Raw genomic sequence first — 20,531 nt, forward strand, 5'->3', positions numbered from 1 at the left:
GCAGTATGGATTGTGGGAATGTGTAAAAATAAATAATTAGCAATGTCATTGGGAACCTCTTTAATGAAAGGGATATATTGGGAATCTTCTTATACTAGAATTTAACAAAACGATCATCATGATATGAAATTGGTGATGATGATGATGATGAGGGTGAGGTTGGTGATAATGATGACGATAATACAAAACACTGAAGTGATGATGAAGATTTTTATGATGGTGATATATATAATGAGAAAGTATTTGCCTGGGTTTTTGATGGGCCTTATGATGAAGAAAAGATATGGGTGATGATGAAGATGGTGATGATGATGAAGATGATCGTGATGATGATGGTGGTGAAGATGATGATTGTGATGATGCTGATTCTTTTGTTCTGAGGAAGAAGATGATGATGGTGCTAATGAGGGACTCTTTATATGTCAACCTGGTATGAGTCGCTTCCGATCCACAACGTGAAGAAGAACAACCTTCTAAGTTTGCTAGCTCCGGCTCAGAAAGCCCTCCTGTTAAATGGTGTCATGTGCAATGAGCTTAGAAATCATTGACTTCTTCTCTCTCACACAGATCATGATAAACTAATGAAACGGTATACAATAATCCCAGGGGGGCAGTCATATATATTGCTGTACATGTGCGTGACCAAAATAACGCGTTTGAAGGGGTGTATTTTCAGTTTTGGTCGCGGGCCGTGCATGCACTCGTTAAGGGTATGAAAAACACCGATTTAAAAATAAGGGTGGTTTTGAAAGACTGTTCAATGGCGGGGTCAAACGTACTTAGGGTATGTTGTTTTTACAAAGCTTTTTTTGTAGGGGTCATATTCTGGCGACTTGTTTAGGGGCCAAAATGTGTAAACGAAGCTCGCAAAAACTTGTTTAGGGGGTTATTTTGCACACAGAGAAAAACCTGTTTAGGGGGTGTTTGGAAATAATTTGGTCACCCATGTGTAAAGCAATACATTTGACTGCCCCCCCCCCCCTCGTGACAATAATGTTATAAAGTTAGGAAAAGTTTTTGCAACTCTGCCGAAGTTGACTTAAATGATTGCCTGTTCAATTTATTTAAGATCGGGTTATTCAAAGCATGTTAAAAACCTCTTCTAAGTCAATTTTCTCCGAAGTCGATCGCATTTCAGTGCTCCCCATATATTAGACCTAGGCATAGTTACCTGTTGCTTTATGAAAAACAATGTAATTAAAAAAAAAAATAAGCTCAACCCTGCTTCACCCATCTCCATATTCCCCCCCCCTACCTATCTCTCTCTCTAATCATCATACTTTTCTGTCTCTCCTCTTCCGTCTCTTATCTTCTGTTTTTCCTCTCTTCTTTTTCTTTCCCGTCTCTCCTCTCTCTTCTTCTCTGACTCCCCTCTCTCTCTCCACCCTCTTCTCTTTCCTTTTCTGTCTGTTCTCTCTCTCTTCACCCTCTTCTCTTTCTTCTGTCTCTCTCCTCTGTCTCTCTCCTCTCCCTTCCCCCGCTCTGCTCTCTTCACCCTTGCTTTCCCTCACTATCCATCTCTTTTTTTTTCATATAACACTTTATATTTAATCAAGTTCCATTATGATATACTGTCCCATCACTATTCTGCTCTCTTGAAATATACAAAAATGTCAAATGCCATTTAAAAAATAGTTTCGTTCATGCTTGAGCGAACACGTAATGTTTTTGATTGGGGTTAAAAAGGAGGCTTGCGCCAAAATGGCATAACATGATAAATATGATGATTGGACTTCTTGCTAATCAGTAGACTTCCTCTTAACTTTGCCATAATTTTCGAATTATGCAGTCAAAATTCATTTTCAAATCTGTTTATTTGCTTGAATTGTTCTGTTGTTTCTTTTCTATGTTCTCTTAGCTTTGAATATTCCTTCTTTAAGCAAAAACAAAAAAATTTCAACCAAAGTATGGGAGAGCATGTATTTTTTTTTCAAATCCTTTCATTGTGTGCTACAAAGGTTATGGTGCCCTGGAACAGTGGCATACAGATGGGCGGGGGCTCAGGGTGCTCCCCCCCCCAATAAAAAAAATCATGACCAAGAAAAAAAGTGTAAGGAAATAAAAGGAAAGATAGAAAGTGAAATATGATTTATTTTCTGAATATTATATCAAAATCTATCACAAAATTGGATATTTTAATTTAAAAAGTGGACATTTTTGCTTGCTCGCTTCGCTCGCTCACAACTTTTTAATACATTTTTATCCGATATGCCATACCTAGCACCATCAAAATTGACTCAATACACCATTGCCATTGAAAGACATGAATCCTTTCCTGTTTGTCCTGTCCAGCATATAACTAAACTTGGTCAAGGAATCAATAACCCCTTGAAAATAGGATTCATGTTTTTAAAGGTACCATAACATAATTCATTTCACATAATAAAAGGATTTGAATAATTACAAGTTCTCCCAATTAATAATGCAAATCTTCTTGCTTGGGTTGACAAAAAGTCTTTTTTTCTTACTTATGAAAGAAAATTCAAAGGTAAAAGAAATTTAAATGAAAAAAACAAAATAATTCAAGTAAATAAATACATTTTTGAATGAAATTTGACAGCATAATTTGAAAATCATGGCAAAGATAATGAAAAGGTTAAGAGGAAGTCTGCTGATTAGCAAGAAGTCTGTTCATCAAATTTCTCATTTCTGCCATTTTGGCGCAAGCCTCTTTTTGAACCCACGACAAAAACATCCCATGTTCGCTCAAGCATGAAATTTTTTTTTTTAATGGCATTTTAAAGATAAGATTTCAGAGCATCTATTAACATCAAAATATAGATATCATAACTTCCAAACTGTCCCGTTTTTTTTAATACGCACTGTATAGTGGAGGAGCCGTGGTGTAGTGGTTCTGACTCTCGCCTTGTAAACAGAGGGTCGTGTGTTCGAATCCCACCGCGGTCTGGCGTCCTTTGGCAAGGCGTTAATCCACACTTTGCCACTCTCGACCCAGGTACTAAATGGGTACCCGGTAGGATGTGAAAGTCATTGTAGCTTGCCCAGTACTGTGTGCGCCTCACCGGCGACTGACTAGAATACTCCCCAGGGAGTGGAGGATGTGCACACATTGTGTGCGGGAATGACTGATTGAATCCGATGACCGGGGTAATAATATATCTGTAAAGCGCTTAGACACGTCGTTCCGATGTATTAAGCGCTATATAAACAAGTGGAATGCCTCTGGCCGTCTCACCTGCATCACGCGATTCAATATAGCAGCAGTGCTGATTTTGAAAACTACTATAACTCGCACAAGATGTTCAGTGATACTTGGTTACTCTTATTTCCACGTTTTATGAACTAGACCAATACACTTATAGAGATATGATGGCAATTCAACAAATACCCCCAACGTGGCCAAAGTTCTTTGACCTTACATGACCTTTGACCTTGATCATGTGACCTGAAACTCGCACAGGATGTTCAGTGATACTTGATTACTATTATGTCCAAGTTTTATGAACTAGACCAACACACTTTCAAATTTATGGCTGTAATTCAACAAATACCCCAATTTGGCCAAAGTTCATTGACCCTAAATGACCTTTGACCTTGATCATATGACCTGAAACTTGCACAGGATGTTCAGTAATACTTGATTACTATTATGTCCAAGTTTCATGAATCAGATCCATAAACTTTCAAAGTTATGATGGTAATTCAACAGATACCCCCAATTCGGCCAAAGTTCATTGACCCTAAATGACCTTTGACCTTGGTCATGTGATGTGAAACTCATGCAGGATGTTCAGTGATACTTGATTAACCTTATGTATAAGTTTCATGAACTAGGTCCATATATTTTCTAAGTTATGATGACATTTCAAAAACTTAACCTTAGGTTAAGATTTTGATGTTGATTCCCCCAACATGGTCTAAGTTCATTGACCCTAAATGACCTTTGACCTTGGTCATGTGACATGAAACTCAGGCAGGATGTTCAGTAATACTTGATTAACCTTATGGCCAAGTTTCATGAACTAGGTCCATATACTTTCTAAGTTATGCTGTCATTTCAAAAACTTAACCTCAGGTTAAGATTTGGTGTTGACGCCGCCGCCGCCGTCGCCGTCGGAAAAGCGGCGCCTATAGTCTCACTCTGCTATGCAGGTGAGACAAAAAACGGATTATTATTATTATTATAGTGTCTCTCTGAATGATATAAATAGTGCACAAGTGATTGATGGACTTAGCAATAAAACATACATAATCAAGAATCTATGAGAAATTATTTTGTTTTTATTCCATCCATCTGGCATAGACCCAAAATATTCATCACAAACAAATTCTTAATCATGACTGCATCAGCAATACATAGAGGTGTAGCATTGCTACTTTTTTTCAATCCTAAAAAGTAAAATAAATTCTATAATTCAATGTCAAGATGATATCAGTCAGGCTAATAGATCTGAAAAGGGATCTAACATTGGAAATTGATAGCTCGAATTCACCACGCAAAGTGCTTTATATATGTAACCTTGGCTACAGTATTTATCTCAATTACTTTAATTATTTTATTTTGCCTTGCTAAGGAATTTACTCAAATCATAATCATTCCACACTCAGCATTTAACTCAAGTGAGTAAAGCAAATTAAATCCGAAATTCTTGCTGAGAGCCAGTGTGTGTGTATATATGAGCAGTTGCCCCACATGTGAAGTATAATATACAAATTTCAAATTTTTTGATGAGTAAAAAAGGTACAATAAAAACCATTTTCATTTTTTTTTAGAAAATAAAATTTTATTGTCTTTTTTATGACATGATATATGAGGAAGCTGCTCACATACATGTATGATTTCACAAATCAAAAAATTGAAATTCTAATAACTTTTTTTTTAAATCTTTGATGGATTTTCCTAGCTTACTCACCTATGTTTTTTATCATTTTTTCCTGCTATTTTACAATAAACTTTTAGTCAGGGTTAGCTTCCCTTTTAATATTTCTTGGGAATGAAGTTAGATTCAAGAAAAAAATACTTTCCAAAAGATTTGGCAATTTCATTTCTACTAACCAGCAGCTTTTTTCCAACTAAAAATTAGGATTACGCCAACAAAATACCAAGTATTCTGCTGAACTAAGAACTTTACTTATTTCGTATTCAGTTCAATACTTGGCATTTTATTTTACTATTAAAAATGCTTACCAAGGCTGAGAGCATTGAGAAATCACCATTTTTTTCCAACCAAATAATGAGCAATGAGCGCATTGCATCAAACATGCTACTTTCATATTTTGCACAGAGCATGGCTCAAGTTAACTGCATACAGAAACCTTTCCTTGCCATTGAGAGAACTATCTGGCCTAAGTCTCACTGAGAGGCGACTTAATTATAAGGTGAAATAATAAGCCACATTCATGAATAGAATACAACAATATACCATTAATTTCATCCAAATAAAAATATGAGTAAAATACTAACATTTCTGACTGTATTGCATTATTGAATTAAATACCAGCCTAGGGGCCTGATTCATAAAATTATTAAAAACCACTGAAATCAAGGTATTTGATTGGTTTAAAATACTTTTGTCATAGAAATGTAACATTAGTTTCATGAAACAGGGCACAGAACTTCACCACATTGCATGCACTTTTGACATTTCAAAATAGGTTTGCCTGCAAACAATAAAGTCAGCAATTGGATAAGCCTATACATGAATTTCACAATTTTGACATCCATTACTAATAGAGGATAGGGCTTAGGCCCTTTTGTTTAAAATATTGAATCTTGTTTGAGAATGGGTTAACAATGCGGTTTGAGGTAATAGAATACTTATCAATTTAAACAATTACATAGATCTGTCACTTATCTTAGGAAAAGTTTTAAATTTCAAAGATGATGTCATCCATATATTTTATCTTTCTCATCGAGGTTGTTCATATACTTAAATCAGCAACATTGTTTCAGGTGTAATAAGCGAGATGAAATGAAGAAACACTGAGATCCTACGGGGTATTCAGTCGAACAGACCCAAGGTAGTCCCTACAAAATAGATATATCTATTTTCACCACAGATGGACACAGAGGCAAAAAAATCAAGTTGATATTCATGTCAAATGATTTATGTTATTTAATAAAACAAGACCTGAAGTTTCTGAGACAAAATTTTTTTCCGACTCTGGCAGCCATTTTTTATTTCAAAATGGCTGCCAAAGTATGGATACAAATTAGTGTTGAAAATAGTATATTGATACATATTTTGTTTTGACAGATTTTTAAAGAACAGGTTTGATCATGTTGTTTTTGCCTGTGATTTAGCTTGCTATTATAACACTTTTTAAAATCCCACAGAAAGAAACACCAGTAATTCATTCATCTGATAAAAAAACATTGATGAAGTATGTGATATGGTATGTAATGTCAGTTACCGAAAACATGAACTTTTTTTTCTCATTTCCTAGAAAAGAGGAAATATTATATGAAACTTGGTAGATTTCCTCTCTAGGTAACACCCCTCCCTTCTACACCAAAATTAAAGATTACCAATTAACAATGAAGCCATAGGGTACCATTAAATATATGTAATGTCAGTTACCAAGTGGAAAATGTAATGTCAGTTACCGAGATGTAATGTCAGTTACCATGATAAAACGTTGGTTACCAATATTGAAATGCAAATATGTGGTCAATTTTATGGTGAAGAAATATTGTATACTTGTTATTTAAGTCTTTCACTTTAAAAGTCACACCAGAAGGAGCTTGCTATTGACTTTTAAAAGGTATAGTTCACAAGGAATACTATATGAAATTATGAAGGAAGTTGCATTACCATCGTGCAAAAAAAATTACTATGAAAAGAAATTGTTTTGTACATGCACTTACCAAGTACCTAATTGTTTGTATTAGACAATTTTTTGTTTGGTTTTCGGGGGGGGGGGGGGTAGGGGGTACTTTTCCCAACCTATTGCCTAAATCTGCAACATTTTTTAAGCTTAACATTGTGATGAAGGGGATTTCCAGGGTCCCTTTTTTAGTTTCTAGGATTCTTTTGAGCATTGCCTCGCTAAAAGTAAATTCCTGGTTTTTATACCTGTTAGTATTGTGGATGTGTGATACAATTTTGTTTTTGGTTTACAAGTATAGATGAAAAGTGAAATTTGACAGTTCTGATCAATGTTGCATGGATCTACTAAAACTGTGATTTTTTTCTAATTTACAAATAGTTCAGTTTCAGTTTAGAAGCTGGAGTTTATTTTTTGTTGACAGCTTAAAAAAGAAATTAGCAAAGAAAATGATTAAACAAATTATGAAGAGAATTGAAATCCGACAGATATGAACAAGCATTGCTTGCACTGACCAGAATAGAAATCAATAAAACTACATGGCTGCATGAGATTCGGGGAGGGGTACGTGTAGCCTAGGGGAGGAGACCCTTATTCATTTTGCCTTTTTTTAGGGGAGGGGAGGTTGGAGAAGGAAAAGGTTTAAAAAGTCAATATAAAACTGATGAATATATTATGGGTGTATAGTCAGAAAAATCCATGTGTACAGTCCATGCAATATTAAATTACTACAGGAAAACATGTAGCTGCTATGACCCCCCCCCCCCCGAGTAAGTAAAACATACATTTCTTATCTTTTGATAATTAAAAATGTGAAGTATTATGAAACTTTTATGATTTTAAAAAGCCTTACATATAAGTACCAAGAAAATTATGCCTTTGAAAATCATATAGCACTGGTAAATGTTAATGTGTATTTTCAGTTACCGACAAGTAATGATAAAAATGTTCAAATCAAAGAAAGGAATTAAGAAAAAGAAAAAAAAAATTCATTGAAATGTTCCTAGAAACTCGGGTATACTTCCACATCAAGCTCACTTTCATGTGAAGCCCTGCACAGAAGATACAATGCAATGATTCCACACATTTGACTTCCATGTGTTATCTCTATGGCAAATTAAGTGTAATGTCAGTTACCGTAATGTCAGTTACCAGCATGGTTGTGGAAAAATTATCATAGCCCCCAAAAGACAAAAACAAATTGTTTAATATTTTGACACATCTTAACCTAGTAACGGAGGTATATTTACATATTCAAATTATTACTCTATCTACTCAGGGACATGAGATATTTCAATTTTAATGAACACCCTGAAATTGCATGTCCTTTTGCGTAATGTCAGTTACCGACACATTTTTGCTTGCTGATTCGTAAAAAAATGTGGTTACATAGGAAAACTTAGTATCAGAGTATACAGCAAGGTTCACTTTATTAAATCTATCAAAAGCAAACTCCCATCATTTGTTGTTTTAGAGATACACACAATGAAAGGTGTGAAAATATTGTGCCGTGTAATGTCAGTTACCGTGAAAATGCCCATATGATGATGAAATTTTGGCAGATGAACCAGCTCCATGACATTCCTTCAAATTAGTGCTGTTCGATATTTGATTTCAATGTTGATTATCGACAGCAAAATATTGTTGTTAACTATCACCGAGTCTGAATCTCTGTGAGAACAGGGAAGGGGGAAAGGAAAGAAAGGCTTTCTATGGACCTTGTCCATGATAAGCAGGCATTTGGGTACCAAACTTCTGAGCTGGTTTAAAGTAATACAAAGCAGCATTTTCGGACAATTAATTGTGATAAACTTTTCATAATCAACAATTTTTAAGTCGATTTGAATAAATAGAGAAAAATCAAACTAGTATAACGCTGAAAATTTCATCAAAATCGGATATAAAATAAGAAAGTTATGACATTTTCAAGTTTCGCTTATTCTTCACAAAACAGTGATATGCATAACTCAGTGACATGCAAATGAGACAGTAAATGATTCCCCCCACTCACCATTGTGGAGCATTGTGGCCCAGCGGATTAGTCTTCGGACTTTGAAACAAAGGGTCGTAGGTTCGAATCCCAGCCATGGCGTAATTTCCTTCAGCAAGAAACTGATCCACAATGTGCTGCACTCAACCCAGGTGAGGTAAATGGGTACCGGTAGGAAGTAATTCCTCAAGAAGCTGTGTGCGCTGTGAACGCCTAGCTTAGCCGGGTAATATAGGAGCGCCTTGAGCACCTAATAAGGTGGATATGTGCGCAATATAAATACCCTATATTATTATTTCTTTTATTTTTTGAATTATACAATATTCAATTTTTTAGAGATTTTACAACAAGGACCAACTTGACTGAACCATTTCAACATGTTCAGGGAGGAATTAATCGTTGTTTCACTTGACAATGAGGAGAAAAATTAAAATATTTCATATAATAAAATACAAAAGAAATAGTGAGTGGATGACATCATCAGTCTCATCATTTACATACTGACCAGGATGTGCATATAACTGTTTTGTGAAATTACGCAAAACTTTAAAATGTCATCACTTTCTTATATCACATCCGATTTTGATGAAATTTTCAGTGTTATGCTTGTTGGATTTTTCTCTTTTTATTCAAATCAACCTTTTATTAGGGTGGACTTGTCCTTTAAGCTATTACATATTGGCTTGTGAATCCAACAAACCTCAGCGGTTTTATTTACTTAGTGTACAAACAGTTGGTCTACTTTCTAGATAGAAACCCATTTTGTGTACAATTATTTTGGGTCTAATTGCCATTTGATCAACACTACACTTGGTCCAACACCCACTTCATCAAAATATCATTTGGCCGTAAGCCCAGCTGGTCTAATTTCCACTCCATCTACTTATTATTTTTCTACTCTGTCAAATGTATAATTGGTTCATAAACAATTCATCTAATAATTTCTGTGCTGTTAGACAAAGTAGATATTGAATGAAATGTGTATAGCCTAACCTGGAAATTAGTTATTTAGTAAACAACTGGTTGTACATTGGTTGAAAAATAAGTATAATTAGACCGATTTGGATGAGACCACACATACAGAAAACATGTGTGCAGCAGGTGCAAACCTAGACCGAAAAATCAGTCTACTTCAGTTAGGGTATGCTCCGCCGAGACTTCGTCTGGCTTCGCGGCATCCCCTCCCTCCATAGACCGAAGTATCCCATACGCATTGCAGTGGTGGTGGTAGACATGCCCTGATGGTAACACGAATGTGATTGGCTGGCACGTTCGCATGTTCTAGCTGCATTAGAAACATGACGACAAAGCAAACCCTGTCTGTTTTCTATTTTACATCACATATTTCAAGATACTGATGAGATGATTATCCATAAGAAGTTCCTTTTCCGTCACACACTTTGTTTTCCCCATCAAAAGTGGGATTTAAGCAGTAGTCAAAGAGGGTGAGGCAGCTCACCCTTTTCCCCTTAGACGCTGTAGTTAACCACTACCTTTACGAATCCAATGGGAGACTTCATTATATGTAGGAGGATAACTGAGAAAAATCAGAAAATGCTTTAAAAACTCCACATTTTTTCAGTCTATTTGTAATCATCTCAAAGGGAACAGCTTGATCACTTCATCAAGAACTCTAGCCCCGATACTCCCGAGACAATTGTCTTCTAATCAACAAAGCGCCTTGGTGAGGCTACTGTCATCATCTTCCACCGAGCACTCTTCCACCTGTTGTCCTGCCACCACCCATCCCTCCGCCCCGACCCCCTCCACCGGTATTCCTACCGGCATTGCTATTACCCGCACCACTGTCATCCATTCCTCCACTGAACTTGACAGCTGCAAAGAGAATGGCTCCAAGAAAGAGTCCCTTCACTCCAAGGAGAAGCATGGCAAGGATGAAGCCGACCGTCACGATAGGTTCAACCACCGTCGTTCCCAACGTCCAACGAGGGATGCCAGCGTCGAGCAGTTTCTGATTCAGGACTTGGAAGATGGAGACTCCACCTGCTCCACCTCCCTGAGCTCCTCCTCCTCCATAACCACCTTGATTGCCCATGTCATTGTCATGATTGATCCTTCCCTGTAACAAAAGATTGTTTTTTTAAATAATGCAAGAGATTGGTCTGGTTGAATTAGCCAGGAAACAAATATCTACCATTACAATAACGATTTTCATACAGCCTAATGATAACTTAAAGGAGAATGAAACCCAAAATTGAATACCACATAATATCATTGATAAGTACATGACAATCAAAATGAATCCACTTATACCCCAATCTGATTTCCCAGTATCGAGTACCACCTCTTCAAAGTTGGGCTTCTTCAGGTTCGAAGTCTCTGAATGGAGATCGCCATTGTTGTGGGGTTCGTTCAAAATTGTGACGTCAGCGACGTACAACTGCTCTCGGTAGTATCGGTACTTCCATGTGCATAACGCATAGCTAGCTATACGGGCTGAAACCGCCCCCAAGTTTGCATAATATAGATACTTTTTTTACCAGAAATAAATAAAATATACACATAAAACACTTAGAAATAATATTAAAGAGCTATTTAAATTATTTTATGGATTAAAAACACAAATTGATGAGTTTTGATGAAAATTTTTACAAATTTATTTACGATATCCAAATTGGCAAATTTGACAAAGCTAAATTTGTACGTACTGTACGGACCGTCATGTACCCTGAACCGAGTGATCGTGTTATGTTGGAAGTTTGGTTATTTATCCCGTTTGAATATCGGGAAATTGTTGATTGTGTTATATTTCTATATATCTAACGTTGTTTATTATTTGTTACCGTCAATTTTAAATAAAACAAAACATATCGCGGTCGTTTGTATTGAAATGGAAGGCCGAGAGCCTACGACTTCGAGCCACAAATAGATCTACTCGGCCGAAGAAATCGCTCAACGAGCAGAGCTAACTTAGAGGTAGTATAGAGTAGAGGCACGTCGGCGCACGGTCAGCAGCAGCCACCCAATTTTTTTTAGAGAGATTTCTGGCCTCAGCTTCTGCGGATCGTGAATTAGGTAAAAGCTAGCTGCATTTTGTCCCCTTTTCTGACCGATTTCAGCAGCCATACGCTTGGCAGTATACCATCCTGATCAGCATTGTTTTTCGCTAGCAATCACAGGCGCTCGCCGGGGTTGGACACTGAGTTGTACGTCGCTGACGTCACAACCCCCCACGGAGATATGGGGAGTATGAGCAAAATGGCGACCTCCACGGGTCTTTCGAATATCAAAATATTGATAACTTTGACTTGGCATATCATGGGAAATAGGAAACCGTTCTGCCTCATTTTAATTTTATTTTAATTAGTGAAGTGTAATTGGCTTATGACCAGATAATAAATCTATCCTTTCATTTTCCTTTAAATACTACAACATCATTTATCATTTTAACTCATCAAATGCTTTATTAGAATTACATGTAGATCCGTATTTTGAGTGGAGACAAAGGAATGTTCTCTTCAATATATAAGAAGAAATTTTACAAATTAGTAATTTGTAAAATGAAATTTCAAACAATATTATTCTAACTTCTAAGAAATTTTGCATTCTGAAACAACTCAATATTCCATTAAAATGTCTCATCATAAGTGTGGGGGATATCCTGATCCCATTCAGATTTAGACAGCTGGTAGCCGTCTGTTTGGAGGAGTTTTTCAACATTTTTCAAACTTCTTTTTTCTCCTAGATTATCTCTACACTTATTTTTTCTCCTCCTACACCCTATGTAATTGGTGAGTGGAACCAACAGAGTTCATTAGAATTTTTGTTTTGTTTTTTTTTACCAAGCAGACAATCACAAACTTGACAAAGTCCAGTCATGCTGTGAATACATCAGAAGCTATACTGCAACATATTCAAATATTTTTCCAAGTGAAAAAATTAGATATCAAATTCAAACTTTAATTCAAAGTTTATTATATTAACGAAGCAAAGTTCAGTTTAAAAAAAAAAAGGGTCTAGATCTACTAAATACCTAGACCGGAATAACCGTCATTTCTGGGGATTTATTTAACAATTTCTGACATTTTACTATAATCCCCAGCCAACGCAGTTCAGCAGAACAACCAAACACACACAGAAACTGAACTTCTGTCCTGAAGCTTTTCAGTTTTTGGTCTAGGACTACTAAATACCTACCATTTGTCTTGATGATCCAGATTGTTGGTTTCTTGATGCTTGTGCTCTCGGATCATCATCTGCAACGACCTCTCCACTTGCTAGTACCCGTACCATGATTAAACTTGCTCTTAGACCTAGTGATGTATCGTCACATTCAGGCAAACGAAATTGACGAGGCAGTGCAGTCGACTTTTTAGTGCATAAATGGCAATATGTGGGACCGAGGACAAAATTACGTGTTGCTTTTTCGCTGGATTATTTATAGTAAAAGCCTTCAAATTCCCAATCAATTTATTCCAACTTAATAGAAAATGTAGGAGCCATCTCTGGTAATCGTATCAAATGGAAAAATCGCGTAATAAGTACTAAATCCCCAAATCTGGGACCTGACATCAGAGACATCAGCGATGAACAATATTGAGTGACGTGTCGGTAATTTGACCACGCCCCCATCAAACCCGCGATGCAATCAAACACAGTCAACCCGAAACTCTTGGAGCAAGTTAGCTTTTGTGAAAGCAGAAAAATCAAAGAATAAGATCAACAAAACTTTGAGTAAAATAGGACTAGCAATAAAAGAGTTATGAGCATTTGAATGTCGAGATCACTAATGCCTCGTCTTCCTTTAAAATTATTTCTTTTTCTGTCTTAAGCTGTATAATGTATTTAAAAACAATGTTTTCTGCATACTCTGTTTTATATATACCTGTTTTATCATGTACTCTGCTCATTGTTTCATACACACTTATATGTTTGTCATGTATTCAAACTCAAAGTTGGAAGACAAATAAAATGAACTTAAATGAACTTATAGCTATGGAGATCCTCCCATTGGCAATGCGACCAAGATCTGTGATGTCACACGCGTACAACTCTCCCATTTGGACACTGAAAATATACCCCAAAACATCTCTTTTTGCTCATTCTAATCATATGACAAACGATTCATCAATGATATAATGTTGTGAAACCTCTGTACTTGTCATCTCATAAAGAGAACACCTCACCTTGTGATAGACTCTATAAAAATGAGAATATAAGTGAAATAAGTACTAAAGTAATGAGGGAGTTGTACGTTTGTTATATCACAGATCTTGGTCGCATTGCCGATAGGAGGATCTACATGGCACTAGTGATCTCAATATTCAAATGCTCATAACTTTCTTATTATTCATTCAATCTTCCTCAAACTTTCAACAATATGTTTCTTTGATTTTTCTCTTTGATGTGGATTCAGCTGGTTTCAAGGGTTTCATTCTCCTTTAAGGACGTTCCACAGTTATGTTTGTGCGCATTATGATCTGCGCATATTTTAAACTCTGCGCGCTGACGTCACAATGGATGAACAAGTGATTAATTAGCTGTGAGTATGAGCTGAATTTTCTCATCATCTGCACTCTAACTGCAGATCCGATGCGTTATTTTATGAAGCTAAGAAAATAGAATAATTCCATGTACCATTTTTAAAAATATCTCTACAATTTCAAAATACTTTACTCTGCAGTGCTGCCAAGATTCACGAATATGTCCCCGAGTTTGAATAAATGGTAGAGTGGTTTTGATTTTTTCTTCACATAGATACAAAGCATTCGGCGCATTTTTGGTGTTTTAAAAAGCACATTTGCTCTAATAAAAATGCTGATAGTTTGAAAACAAGCACATGAACCCCTATTTTTTAATGTTTGTACCTCTTAGGTATACCTTCCTCTACAACTTTGCAAATTTTGGTGAAAATGACATGGATTTTGAATAAAGTGCAGCATTTATTGTACTTTTGTAGTTTGTTATTAATATTTCACATTTTTGAGATTGGGTTTTTGTTATCTTTTACGCCATTTTTAAGAACTGACAGTGCTGTTAGACTTAAAATTGCACACAAATAGCACTATAAATAGATTCTCCATTCTAACGATACAATTATTAACTCTTTTGCGAAATTTGATGACTTTTTCATGTATTTTGACTGAGTAATAGAGGTTTAAATTCATTGTAGTAATCTTGAGGTCTAAAAATGCCAAATTCTTTTGAATGCGCAATTCTTAAGAACATCAATTTGGGTGAACTTTGAAGCTCTATAGCAAAAAATCAAGCTCATGGACCTATGTTAATTTTTGCATATTTCGAATATTAAGGTTCTAAAGTATCTATGTGCAAAGTTTGGTGAAAATGACATGGATTTCACTTTAACTGTGGAACGTCCTTAATCGCGATCATGAAGAATATTTAGCCTTTTAGGCCTACTTATTTTTAGATTTCATGAATTGGTGGCCAAGTATCTGTATGGGGTATTAAAATATTGGTGTATCAGCTTTTACTCTGTGGTGTGTGCTTTATTGACATTATCCAACACGGAAAGTTGTATAATAAAAACCGCATACATTCGTAATTCCGAAGCTTCGTTATTTCGAAGGTTCGGTTATTCCGAAGGTTATTTTGTTTTCGGACTAACGAACCTTCGGAACAACGAACCTTATTTCGTTTTCGGATTGACGAACCTTCGAACAACGAACCTTATTTCGTTTTCGGATTAACGAACCTTCGGAACATCGAACCTTATCTCGTTTTCGGATTATCGAACCTTCGGAAAAACGAACCTTCGAAATAACGCCACAAATGTTCGGATTAACGGACCCTTTTACGTTTTCGGATAAACGAACATCGAGGTATAGACAATTTACGTGTTTCGGAATTACGAATCTTCGGAATAAAGAATCTTCGAAATTACGAAGTGTAACCATAAAAACATCATTAAAGACAACTTAAGAAATTTCAAACATTTTTTTTTTTTTTTTTGGGGGGGGGGCAGACAAAATGTGTGCCCAAACCCTGGTGGGGTCAGGTTCGAGAATAAAACCACAAATTGTTAATGAGGCCAATTATATATATACATGTATTCAGTGTCCCAATATTCACCAATTGGAGACTTATGTTCTTGTTATAGGGTCCCGTTTCATAAAGAGTCGCAACTATTGTAAAACGTTATCATTTTGAGTCCATATGGAAATCTTGATTGTGATTTACTGTTGAAGTTAAACTATGTTACCACGCTAGTTGCCATAATATCAAAATTACAAGAGTAGGTGTAAGGGCCCCTTATATCAAAGTTCAAAACTCCATCTTATTCCTTCGTCCGAATTCTTTCAAACTTTCACAATCGGTTTGTTCCTCATTCTTTTTAACTATAGGCTATGCGAATATTAATTTCCAACTTGGTACTGTGGATTTACAACTTTCACCAATAGTTTTTTTTTCTGCTTTCATTAAAACAAGCTTCAACGGTTCAAATTCATTTATTTCCACATCTTAAAAAAGAAACATACACTGAGATCAAATCAATCATACATATGAAGAGTTTAGTTGCAAAAGTGATTAGGTCCACTCTTGACCATTCCGAGAAAAAACATGTTTTTTAATTCTCATTTATTGCAATATTCTTATGAGAAACTAAATTGTCATGATGTACTACCTTATCATGTGAACATAAAATTGGATATAAAAGAAATCTACCTGTCTTCAATTTTTTTTCTATATAATTATTTTCTTAAAAAATTATCATTGTGGACCTAACCCCTTTTGCAAGCAAACTTAAATTAATCCAATCCCTTTTCAATAAAAAAAGCGATTTTTCTTTGCCCCTTTTATTCACGTTTTTATTTGAATTTTCAAATTTTCTTTGGTATCATCAGTGCAACTAAAAATTTATAGGTTTTGAGACAGAAAACAATAAAATTTATGAAAAATTGACCTAATCCCTTTTGACAGATGAGCTCTTCAGAAGAGTTTGGTTGCAAAAGGGGTTAGGTCCACTCCAAGAAAATCATTTTTTTAATTCTCCCATATTGCGATATTCTTATGCGAAAATAAATTTTTATGATACCCTACCATGAGAACATGAAATTGGGTACAAAAGAAATCTACCTGTCTTCATATTTTTTAAAATGTTCTTTTCCAAAAAAATTCTGTGTGGAGCTAACCCCTTTAGCAACCAAATGAAATGGCAGGGGCGGATCCAGCTTTTTATAAAGGGGGGGGGGTTGGGGTGGTATGCGAGGGAGCGTAGCGACCGAGTCCAAGCGAGCGGAGCGAGCGAGGGGGGAGGGTGTGGAAGGGGGATGTCCCCCCTCCCACAGTAGGGAAAATTTTTGAAAATCTGTGTGTGAAAATGGCGTTTTCTAAAATTACAAGTTTAAAAAAAAAGATAAGATTTAAAAAAATGGTCCCCGGATTTTTTTTTTTGGGGGGGTTGCAACCCCCCCAACCCCCCTCTAGATCCGCTTCTGAATGGACCTAACCCCTTTTGAAAAAAAGGGATTTTTCTTTGTCATTTTAGTTCACTTTTAAATGGGTATTTCAACTTTTCTTTTGTATCATCTTATAAAGCTACTAAAAATCTATACATTGAGAAAAAAAATCAAATTTGATGAAAAATGGACCTAACCACTTTTGCAAATGAGCTCTTCATATATAAAAACAAGAAAAAACCCGTATATATTCTATTTTTATCGGGCACCCTATCAAATTAAATTTTAATGTAAAATCAGTAAATTTATCAAGTAAAACACGTTTATATCTTCACACCACAACCTTTTTGGGGGCGCATGTATTAAATTAATCTAGTAATACAATTGGATAGTGACATTCACGGGGGGAGGGGGGGGGTACTAAAACTACGCCCACTGGGCAATTTGTTACCGATTACCAATTTTACCGGTTATTACCGGTAATATCACCCGGAAATTTGAGTAACACCAAATATTACCGTTATTACCATGTTATTACCGAAATTATAATTCCTGTTGATACCTGTTACTGTTATCACCCTGATGAAACCTACATTTACCTAGTTACAACAGGGTGATGAGGGGTAATAAGGGTAATGTTGAATGACTTTGATTGGTTATAACATTGCAAACTTTAGTAATAAGAGCAATCTTACAGCAATCCCAGCGAAATTTTCAAAGTCCAAAAAATTACTGTTATCACCCTGATGAAACCAACATTTTACCCAGTTACAAACAGGTTGATAAGGGGTAATGGGTAATGTTGAAACGCTTCCATTCCCAGACAGCAAAGTATCTGGATCACATACGGTTCTTATCTGGGATATCTGGGTCCCATATGGGCCCACATGGAACCCAGATGAAAACATATACTTGAACCCACATGGTGCCCAGATAGGACTCAGATGGAAACGAGACCTCCAACCCATGCGGAACCCATTAATATTGGGTAAATGGAGTAATATCAGATGGTAATATCAGGAAAATGCTGGGAATATTAGTTACTCATGAATATTCATTACTACAATAAATGGCCAAAATTTTAGCTAATATAGCTGTAATAATTAATGTGTTTATGTTTATGCAATTATTCCACCCAGAAAATTTTCAGAAAAATGTGTAGTTTATATATCATATTAGTCATAATCATGACATTAATTTTAGACAAATGTTTTAGGGTTGAATAATTGTTAACCATAATTTGTCAAGTGTTGTAAACTCGCTCAATATATAGAAGTAAATGACAGGGTTTGGTGGATAGGTGTAGGATAGGATTAGGATTAGGATGTAGGATTTTAGGATAGGATAAGATGATATGGCTTAGATCGAGTATGGAGTTGTAAAAATGTGCTTCAATGACCCTAATGACACTAATTGTTTTTTTTAATGAGCCGACATTAATTGGGTAATATTGGGTAAACAGAGTAATATGAGGTGGTGATATCATTAAAATGCTGGAAATATCGGTTACATCATACTGGGTAATATTGGGTAAATGGAGTAATATCGGGTCCGGGTAATAACGGGGAAAGATTGGTCTACTATTTCCCCGTTACTACCCACTGGTGTTACCGTGGTAATAACTACGTTATTACCTGTTACAACCCGGGTAATATCGGGTAATCTTTGACATTTATTCCCATTACTTGGTATCAATAATTGTTTTTTTTTTCTTGAAAGCAAGAAATACATTTTTAATGTAAAGAATTTCCATTTGTTCAATATAGAAAAATGCTTCTTGATATTAAGAATTCCATTTTTTATATAAAAATTGATTTCTTGATTTAAAGAAATTCAATGGATGATAAAAAATGTAATCCCTGATAAACAAGATTCAAAGCATACTCCCACCATTTGTTAATCTTGCATGAAGATATGAGTGTATTGACCTACATCAAAAAATCACTGACAGGAAATTATTTTATGTAGTTTTACACTGTAAAAATGCCGGTGCTAATTTAACACCAGCCTGGTATCTATATCAGTCAAAACCAGAGAGGCGTTGAAACTTGACGCCGGTTTGGCGTTAGGCTAACACCACTTTGGCATTTAAGCAACACCAAATTAGTATTAAACCAATATCGGTTTGATTCTTAACTGGTATTGTTTCAACACTTCTCTGGTGTGGACCGATAGATACCAGGCTGGTGTTAAATTAACACCGGCGTTTTTGCAGAGTAGTTGGCTGCACCCCTCTCTCCTCTCACTCTCTCCGCTTCTCCATTTTCTCTATTTTTCTATTATTCGGCAAAATTTCGAATTTTTATATGGGTGCCATAATACTGGGAACGGAATGAATCTGCATTACAAATACAAGTTACAAGTTTTCTTTCATAACATTTATTTACAGAATTGATAGTGATTAAATATTTATTCTCGTCCGCCTGCACAATAAATATTCAAAACCCCAGACTGGAGACAAGATTATGTGCGAATAATCACATGACAACCAAACATAATCAGTGCGTCCCACAAAGAACGAAACCGAGATTTATAGATGATTTATCATGCCTTAAGGCGACCGCACACCTTACGACTGGTCTGCGACCCGATTTAGGAACAAATCGCATTTTGCTAATTTTCTGAAGATGTGAATGGAACATATCATTTTATTTGAGGTTGAAATTAATTGAAATAATAATATTATAACAATTTTGAAAGATTGCAAGCCCTTATTTTGGAGTAAAGTCCAAATTAGGTTCAAATCGTAGCCAATCGTAAGACTGCTATGACGTCATTACGACTAGATATTAAATTCGCTTTTATTCTAAGAAGGATGATAGCATAGTCACAAATTTGATTATAGGTATTCGTACGATGATTTCGAACATTACACAGTAAGATATTCCAAGTCTCAATATTAGCATCAAATTATATTACATTTTATTCTGAAATCGGGTCGCAGACCAGTCGTATGGTGTGCGGTGGCCTTTAATCGCAAATACAATAGACAAATGACCTATCATTGTAAAGCATACGCGGTCTCCTCCTTAATTTAGAATAACGTAGATTATTCATCGTTCATGCATGAGTGAGCAAAACAATTTGAAGAAAGGAAATCAAAAAGTTACTTGGCGGGCGGTATCTGAGTTTCAAAAAGAAAATCACATTCTTAAAAAGTTCAATATCTGCTCTTTAATTTGATACATGAATTACAGAAAACGGTCAAGAAATAACAAAATTCTGTTTGTTTGAAATAAGGCTTGAATTCCTATAATTTCATAAAGTGAAGAGGTTTTACAGGATAGCTCTTAGACTTACTTTTTTACTTACTTACTTACTTTTTTAGACTTACCTTTTAGGCATGTGATTTTATTTTTGAAATTTTGATC

At 35.6% G+C, this 20,531-nt stretch overlaps 1 protein-coding gene across 1 annotated transcript; it reads right to left on the minus strand.

Annotated features, from left to right (window-relative positions):
- Window positions 1-6,059: 6,059 nt before the first annotated feature.
- LOC129282264 (protein FAM241B-like) lies at window positions 6,060-13,372 on the minus strand. Its single transcript, XM_064113158.1, has 2 exons — window positions 12,938-13,372; window positions 6,060-10,859 (listed from the first exon to the last, which is right to left on the minus strand). Exons 1-2 carry the CDS (start codon window positions 13,031-13,033, stop codon window positions 10,479-10,481), a joined length of 477 nt encoding a protein of 158 aa, XP_063969228.1. The 5' UTR covers window positions 13,034-13,372; the 3' UTR covers window positions 6,060-10,478.
- Between the last annotated feature and the right edge of the window lie 7,159 nt (window positions 13,373-20,531).

Source organism: Lytechinus pictus, chromosome 18 (assembly GCF_037042905.1).
Source record: "Lytechinus pictus isolate F3 Inbred chromosome 18, Lp3.0, whole genome shotgun sequence".
Lineage (NCBI taxonomy): Eukaryota > Metazoa > Echinodermata > Echinoidea > Temnopleuroida > Toxopneustidae > Lytechinus > Lytechinus pictus.

Bases quoted from the DNA above. Each gene is read 5' to 3' on its own strand.
- LOC129282264 (XM_064113158.1), bottom strand. From the start codon at position 13,033: ATGGTACGGGTACTAGCAAGTGGAGAGGTCGTTGCAGATGATGATCCG. The intron at 10,860-12,937 runs GTAGGTATTTAG...CTTTTGTTACAG, and splicing joins CTGGATCATCAAGACAAATG to GGAAGGATCAATCATGACAA.